The 8478-nt window shown below is 42.4% G+C and overlaps 1 protein-coding gene across 3 annotated transcripts in view; it reads left to right on the top strand.

Moving 5' to 3' along the window:
• The window catches only part of eea1 (early endosome antigen 1), a 49508-nt gene that overhangs the window by 20115 nt on the left and 20915 nt on the right, over positions 1-8478 (top strand). For 2 of the 3 annotated variants that reach the window (XM_020480994.2, XM_031822935.1), the window contains exons 10-11: positions 2767-2781; positions 3169-3285. In XM_020480994.2, the coding sequence (XP_020336583.1) occupies positions 2767-2781; positions 3169-3285 (132 nt within the window). The remainder of the gene's footprint in view (positions 1-2766; positions 2782-3168; positions 3286-8478) is intronic. The other variant, XM_020480995.2, reaches the window with a different exon arrangement.

The following is an 8478-nucleotide window of genomic DNA, read 5'->3' as shown; positions in this document are numbered from 1 at the left end:
GTGCAAGGCAGGCCCAAGGGGTTAGGGCAGCTAGTCAGTTAGCGCTTTGGCTTCTCTGTTTGCACAAGGGAGACTTCAGGAAATATGCTTGTAATCATCTTTACACACACACTACTCCCGAGTGGCGCAGCAGTCTAAGGAATTGCATTTCAGTGCAAGAGGCGTCACTACAGACAGACAACCTGGTTAGAATCCAGGCTGTATCATAACCGGCAGTAATTGGGAGTCCCATAAGTCGACTCAGACAGATCCAGCTCACTATCAGATAGATGTTAGTTTAAAATGGAAAATGAATATGTTCATGCAACCGTTTTTAGTGCATTGATTCGTATTCTTCTTGCATCGGGTTCTTTCCATGAATCAAATTCAATCGCATCCTATCGTTTCAAACTAAAAGTATCGTTGCTGTATCGTATCTGAGCCTATGTATCTACACTGAAAAAATATTTAAATGCAACATGTGAAGTGTTGGTCCCATGTTTCATGAGCTGAAATAAAAGATCCCAGAAATGTCCAATACGCACAAAAAAAACTATTTCTCTCAAAGGTTGTGGACAAATGTGTTTACATCGCTGTTAGTGAGCATTTCTCCTTTGCCAAGATAATCCATCCACCTAACAGGTGTGGCATATCAAGAAGCTGATTAAACAGTATGATCATTACATAGGTGCACCTTGTGCTGGGACAATAAAAAGCCACTCTAAAATGGGCAGTTTTGTTACACAACACAATGCTACAGATGCAATTGGAATGCTGACTGCAGGAATGTCCACCAGAGCTGTTGCCAGAGAATTGAATGTTTATTTCTCTATCATAAACCGCCTCCAATATAATTTTAGAGAATTGGCTGTGCATCTAACCGGCCTCACAACCGCAGACTATGTGTATGGCGTTGTGTTTGCTGATGTCAATGTTGTGAACAGGGTGCCCCATGGTGGGGTTATGGTATGGGCAGGCATAAGCTATGGACAACGAACACAATTGCATTTTATTGTTGGCAATTTGAATGCACAGAAATACCGTGACGCGATCCGAGGCGTATTGTGAGGCCCATTTGATTTATTTTCATGGTATCGATGACCAACAAATGCATATCTGTATTCCCAGTCATGTGAAATCCATAGATTAGGGCCTAATAAATATATTTAAATTGACTGATTTCCTTATATGAACTGTAACTCAGTTAAATCTTTGAAATTATTGCATGTTGCGTTTTTATGTTTTTGTTCAGTATGTGCTTGTGAAGAGAGAAGCACGTCCCTATCACATACACAGTCAGAAAACTATGTAAATATTGAATAAAAAAACGAAAGGTTTTATATTCCCAATTGTTGAATTGTCACATACTCCATTCACATGGCATTGACATCATACAAGTGTTCTCCAAGTGGATATGACGTTTTTGTTTAACAATTTCTCAATAAACAGAAAACCTTTACTCTCATTCTACAACCTTTGCCTAGTCGTAAACACTGATTAGACACTGATTCTCCCTCACCTAGCATCTACACTTAAAAACACGCTCCAGATTGGCCACAATAACAATGTTTTTGAATAAAGGGAGGCTTGAACTCATGTTCCTAATCCTGCATACTTCAGTGATATATTTCATGCATTATTGAACCCATAAGACTTTGGGAGGAGAAGGAGAAGACTAGCTATGAGTGTTTCTGACCGGGTTCATCCCAAATGGCACCCTATTCCCTAAATAGTATACTGCTTTTAGGCAGGGCCCTGGTGCACTAAATAGGGAATAGGGTGCTATTTTGGAGACAACCTGAGTCCGCTCCAGGTCCCCGCTCCAGGTCCCCCTCAATCTCTCTCGCTCTGCCAGTCCCCACAGACCTCTGGTTGATATTTTCAACTGCACAATAAGGGATTGAATGAATACATTTGAATATTAAAAGACCTTGGCTCAGGCTCTTTTAATTATCATTTTTATTGCGTAATAGCCTTCAGCTGTGAGGAATTAAAAAGTGCTGCTGTTGTGGTGAGTTAACTGCCTGGGACAGTAGTTTAGAATCCCACTGGTACTTCTAGGTGACGCATCGGCCTTTTTTGTTTTTTGTTTCAAACGCAGTCCAAACATAGATAATTAGGCAGAAATATGCTAATATACACACACACACACACTTATATACACACACACAAAAAAACTACTTTTTTAATTGGCTCTCCTAATAGATGACAACTTGCATCACTTCAGTTTATACAAAAATGAAATATTTTGCATATGAATACATTTCATTGAAGGTCGCAACTGTTAAGGACTCACCTGACCTTTTTATAATGGAATAATACATTGTGAATAAATCTCATAGGTTCATGGGGGTCTTGCCTGGCTCATCCTGTAGTCCTACATGGGCTAGTAGACTATATTACCCATCCACCCCTGTCCTACCTGGGCTTGACCACACAACCCCCTGTCCTCAACCTGTTTTAACTGTGCTAGACTACACTACATATCCACCCCGGCTTTAGTAAATCCGCTTAATAACCCCAACTTTGTAACAAAAACAACCACTTCCTGCTTGCTCACGAGGGTCACCTAGCTGGACGATGTGCAGATTGAATCACTCGTCTTTCCAAAGAAAGGTTGGTCATTGATATCCAGTTGGTTGGATGTAAACCAATCGCCTAATCTCTGACCCATTTGCTCAGTTCAACTCTGGTGTTCTTCTATGTGTTGTTTTACTTGTCTCTTTCCCTTTCTTTTCTTCCACTTCTCCTCACCCAATTCTCTCCATAATTTCCCCTTGATTTAAGATCCGGAAACTGGAGGTAAAAAGCATTCCTTTTTTACTCTGCCCCTTGATTTCCTCACCAGTTTATGGATGAATCAATGTTTTAGTGACAATATGTTTTCAGGAATGGGATTTCTTTCTTTTAGATGTATGTTTGTTTATGTGACTTCATACCAATTGTGATTCCTTGCTCGGCTCTTCGTTCTGTATGGATGCTCTGTAGCCTTGCTGTCTTCAAGAATGCCAAGTTGTGGCATGTGAATGCTTTTTTATGTATATCTTTTTTTATTTGAGCTTAAACCCCCGTCGCCTGTGGGTATGTGTAGTGTGTCTGGAGTGTTGACCACTCGACCAGAATCTGGCACATGGCATGTGAATGTTTTTCACTAAAGTATCTCACATTGTTTTTGTGTGTGTGTTCCAGATGACCATCTCCCAGCTGAAGGCAGAGCTAGAGAAGGGACCTCAGGAGGCAGCTGTGTACACCCAGCAGATTCACCAACTCCAGAGCTCTCTGAACAACCTGCAGCAACAGAGCCAGGTAACACACAATTCCACAGACACACACTTTCACAAACTAATACTTCCCTGTAGTTTAATCAATCCTCCATCAGTCTATGTCACCACCATCCCAAATTCAGGCAATTTGCCTCCCATTAAGACACTTCATTTGCCACCTTTACAATCCTAACAATAGATAAAACACTACTCACACTTTGGCTTCCAACTATGGATGTGCCAGCTGAAATAGCAATATACACCCAGTCCCCAATTTACAGTGACTGCAGTCATTTTAACATGCCTTACCAACTGCCCCTCGCTAAAACGTGGTAGCCTTGCCAGCCCATTCTCTAAGTCTCTTAACCCAGCCTCCTTGTTTACCACCCTCTCCATCTCAATGCTCTGCTGTCACCAGCCTGTGATGAGCTTTCATTGGCAACTTCGACATGTTGACAAAACACACACACAACTAAACCAGCAGGGGGTTCATCTCTGTCATACCCCTGCCATGGCAACCTGTCACTTTGGGCTAAAATACAACTGTAGGTAACCGTACCGATGTGCCCAGTGGGGCTTTCAACTTTAAGGGCCTTTGTTTTGGTTGCCAGATAGGGATTAGGCCCCATGTGTCAGGCGTGTTGATCGTGCTGCTAGCACAGCTGCTGCCCCAAGTAAGTGTCTGGGAGAGAGGGGGGATTAGGGAGCTGGAAGATAGCCCACCACGGAACCCCCACCCGGGCTCACTTGAAAAATAGATTTTTTGCATTTTGAATTCCCTTGTTAAATTAAAAGATGAATAAATAAAAATTATGAAACGATTGTGGGATAAATACCGTGATTTTATGGTTCCGGTGGCATCCATTGAAACGGGTGACTTTCAAAATCAAAAGTAACAGTCACTATCTGGTGTGGCCACCAGCTGCATTAAGTACTGCAGTGCATCTCCTCCTCATGGACTGCAACAGATTTGCCAGTTCTTGCTGTGAGATGTTACCCCACTCTTCCACCAAGTCACCTGCAAGTTCCCAGACATTTCTGGGGGGAATGGCCCTAGCCCTCAGCCCTCCGATCCAACAGGTCCCAGACGTGCTCAATGGGATTGAGGTCCGGGCTCTTCGCTGGTCATGGCAGAACACTGACATTCCTGTCTTGCAGGAAATCACGCAGAACGAGCAGTATGGCTGGTGGCATTGTCATGTTGGAGGGTCATGTCAGGATGAGTCTGCAGGAAGGGTACCGCATGAGGGAGGAGGATGTCTTCCCTGTAACGCACAGCGTTGAGATTGCCTGCAATAACAACAAGCTCAGTCCGATGATGCTGTGACACAGCGCCCCAGACCATGACGGACCCTCCACCTCCAAACCGCTCCCGCTCCAGAGTGCAGGCCTCGGTGTAACGCTTATTCCTTCGACGATAAAAGCAAATCTGACCCCTGGTGAGACAAAACCGCGACTCGGCAGTGAAGAGCACTTTTTGCCAGTCTTGTCTGGTCCAGTTGTTGCCGGTGATGTCTGGTGAGGACCTGCCTTACAACAGGCCTCAGGCCAGCATCTGTCAGCCTATTGCGGACAGTCTGAGCACTGATGGAGGGATTGTGTGTTCCTGGTGTAACTTGGGCAGTTGTTGTTGTCATCCTGTCCCGCAGGTGTGATGTTCGAATGTATCGATCCTGTGCAGGTGTTGTTACACGTGGTATACCACTGCGAGGATGATCAGCTGTCCATCCTGTCTCCCTGTAGTGCTGTCTTAGGCGTCTCACAGTATTTATTGCCTTGGCCACATCTGCAGTCCTCATGTCTCCTTGCAGCATGCCTAAGGCATGTTCACGCAGATGAGTAGGGACCCTGGGCATCTTTCTTTTGGTGTTTTTCAGAGTCAGTAGAAAGGCCTCTTTAGTGTCCTAAGTTTTCATAACTGACCTTAATACCCTTCCGTCTGTAAGCTATTAGTGTCTTAACGACCATTCCACAGGTGCATGTTCATTAATTGTTTATGGTTCATTGAACAAGCAGTGTTTAAACCCTTTACAATGAAGATCTGTGAAGTTATTTGGATTTTTACGAATTATCTTTGAAAGACAGGGTCCTGAAAAAGGGACATTTCTTTTTTTGCTGAGTTTACATACACACACACCGCACACACTGTTACAGGCTTTGGTGTTTGTCTTTTTACTCTCTATCCTAAGTTGTTGTGGGTCTTTCTTTTTAGTTAGTCTTTAAAATAAAATAAAAAACCTTACTAGTGGCTTTGCCAACGTTCTCGTGCACCCACATGGTGCCATTCAGAACCCCTTACTAGTGGCTTTGCCAATGTTCAGTGGACACCCACATGGTGCCATTCAGAACCCCTTACTAGTGGCTTTGCCAATGTTCAGTGGACACCCACATGGTGCCTTTCAGAACCCCTTACTAGTGGCTTTGCCAACGTTCAGCGGGCACCCACATGGTGCCTTTCAGAACCCCTTACTAGTGGCTTTGCCAATGTTCAGTGGACACCCACATGGTGCCTTTCGGAACCCTTTACTAGTGGCTTTGCCAACATTCAGCGGGCACCCACATGGTGCCTTTCAGAACCCCTTACTAGTGGCTTTGCCAACGTTCAGCGGGCACCCACATGGTGCCTTTCAGAACCCCTTCTGAACCCCTTTCTGTTTTGTTTGTTAGTTCCCTTTGTTGTGAGCGACATTTTGAGTTTGTCTTCTGGGAATGTCTCTCACACACTCACACACACACACGATAACCTGCCCAGGGACTGCGGTTGAAAATTAGCCAGCTAAAACTGTCACTTTTGCTGAAACGTTGATTAATGTGCACTGTCCCTGTAAAAATAAAGTAAATAAACTCAAACAGCTCTAAAAGTATTGGGACACTGACATTTTTTGTTGTTTTGGCTCTGTTCTCCAGCACCTTTGCTGTATGTGGAATTATATAATGACTGAGGTTAAAGTTTCCGACTGTCCGCTTTAATTTGAGGGTATTTTCATCCATATCAGGTTAACCGTTTAGAAGTGATACATTTGCACATAGTCCCCCCATTTTAGGGGACCAAAAGTATTGGGACAAATTCACTTGTTTTTTAAAGTAGTAAATAGTTAAGGACTTGGACCCATATTCATAGCACGCAATGACTACATCAAGCTTTGATGCATTTGCTGTTTGCTTTGGGTGTTTCAGATTATTTTGTGCCCAATAGAAATGAATGGTAAATAATGTATTGTGTCATTTTGGAGTCACTTTTATTGTAAATAAGAGCAGAATATTTCTAAACACTTCTACATTAATGTGGATGCTACCACGATGATTAAGGATAATCCTGAATGAATTGCAACTGATGAGTGAGAGTTATACTGGGGAGGCATGTAGCATAGTGGTTAGAGCATTGGGCCAGTAACCGAAAGGTTGCTAGATCGAATCCCCGAGCTGACAAGGTAAAAATCTGTCATTCTGCCCCCGAACAAGACAGTTAACCCACAGTTCCTAGGCCTTCATTGTAAATAAGAATTTGTTCTTAACTGTCTTGCCTAGTTAAATAAAGGTTAAATAAAAAATAAACAAATACACACAAATTCAGTATCATACCCCCAAGACATGCTAGTTTCTGTAGAAATAAATCAGATCAAGCCTGAACTGTGCGATGCAGTATGGAGTTGTAGTTTCCAACAGGCCCAAATTCTACATAGTTTAGCATAGAAAATGCGTTAATTAACTACAATGACCATAATACATTGTGTGCCAGCACTTGTCCAGTCTGTGCGGAGCAGAGACTGAGGAGTGAACCGTGATAGATTTTTTAATCAAATAAAAAAATGAAACCAAAACCAAACCGACCTCAAAGTACTAATCGCTCAGCACTACTGACATCCAACCTGAGTTTCTAGGCGTGGTGGAAAACATGTTTTCCAGATGCGGTTGGTTGGACGGAGACATGTTGGGCTGGGGGGGATGGGATGGGGAGTCTGAGGTATAGGCCCACCTCTATTTTTCTTTATATACCAATTTTATTATTACGAAATCCTGTTTGATCAATATGATGATTTCTGTGTGTATTTGTTTATTTTGAGTCAGCCTGTTATATAAACTGAATATATGAATTTATATTTGACCTGTAATATTTGAATCCGGCCTATGATACAACCTCTCTTGATCTTTCCCCACTGTCATCCACACCATTATTTTTTTATTTCTACTTTGCACATTCTTCCATTGCAAAACTACCATTCCAGTATTTTACTTGCTATATTGTATTTACTTTGCCATCATGGCCTTTTTTGCCTTTACCTCCCTTCTCACCTCATTTGCTCACATTGTATATAGACTTGTTTATACTGCATTATTGACTGTATGTTTGTTTTTACTCCATGTGTAACTCTGTGTCGTTTTATCTGTCGAACTGCTTTGCTTTATCTTGGCCAGGTCGCAATTGTAAATGAGAACTTGTTCTCAACTTGCCTACCTGGTTAAATAAAGGTAAAATAAAATAAAATAAAATAAATAAATAAACCTATCTGTTCAAGGAAGTCAGAAAATAACTTTACAAATATTTATAAAATAAAAGACGGGGGGACAGAGGAAAGTTGAGTAGAAACGGAGAGAAGAGGTGGATACTGGATAGAGTGAAACAACGAGGGAGGGGAGGAAATAGGTAGAGAAAGAAGATGATGCATAAAGACAGGAGACTGCGAGAAATTGGGGAGATATGAACCAAGGTTGAAACAAGGACATGGAAGGAGAGGGATGGACAGAGGGGTTGGAAGAAGTTGAAGAGGGAGGGATAGAGCCACTCATAAATTAGGCTCAGCTGCTGTGGGACCGGAGGGGAAAAAGATCAGTGTCTGGCATTTTCTATGTCCCAGTCATGTCCCCCAGTTACCAGCACTGTTGTTCACACCATTGTATTATATATCATTCCCCTTGTGCCAAGTTTACTGCACACACACACACACACACACAGACAGCCCGGCATTCAAGTTCCTGTCGTAAAACGTATTCCTCTGGAATGTAATTCCTGCCCCCTCGGCAGGTCTGTAGGGATGCAGTGTTCTTTTCAGAGGTTGAACGACCAATGTCACTATGATACGTGAGAAGGTATCTGTACATTTTGTTTTGTTTAACAGGAACTGAGCTGTTAATAAGAGTGCTGTTAAATTAATCCTAATTTTTAAATATTAGTCAACATCTCCCAATGTCAAATATTTTAAGGAGCTGTGTGTATAACACTTTCCATTACATTTAG

Source organism: Oncorhynchus kisutch, linkage group LG4 (assembly GCF_002021735.2).
Source record: "Oncorhynchus kisutch isolate 150728-3 linkage group LG4, Okis_V2, whole genome shotgun sequence".
In the NCBI taxonomy this organism is placed as follows: Eukaryota; Metazoa; Chordata; class Actinopteri; order Salmoniformes; family Salmonidae; genus Oncorhynchus; species Oncorhynchus kisutch.
Note: the sequence above shows the minus strand (reverse complement) of the source record. Positions and strands in the feature narration are given on the sequence as shown.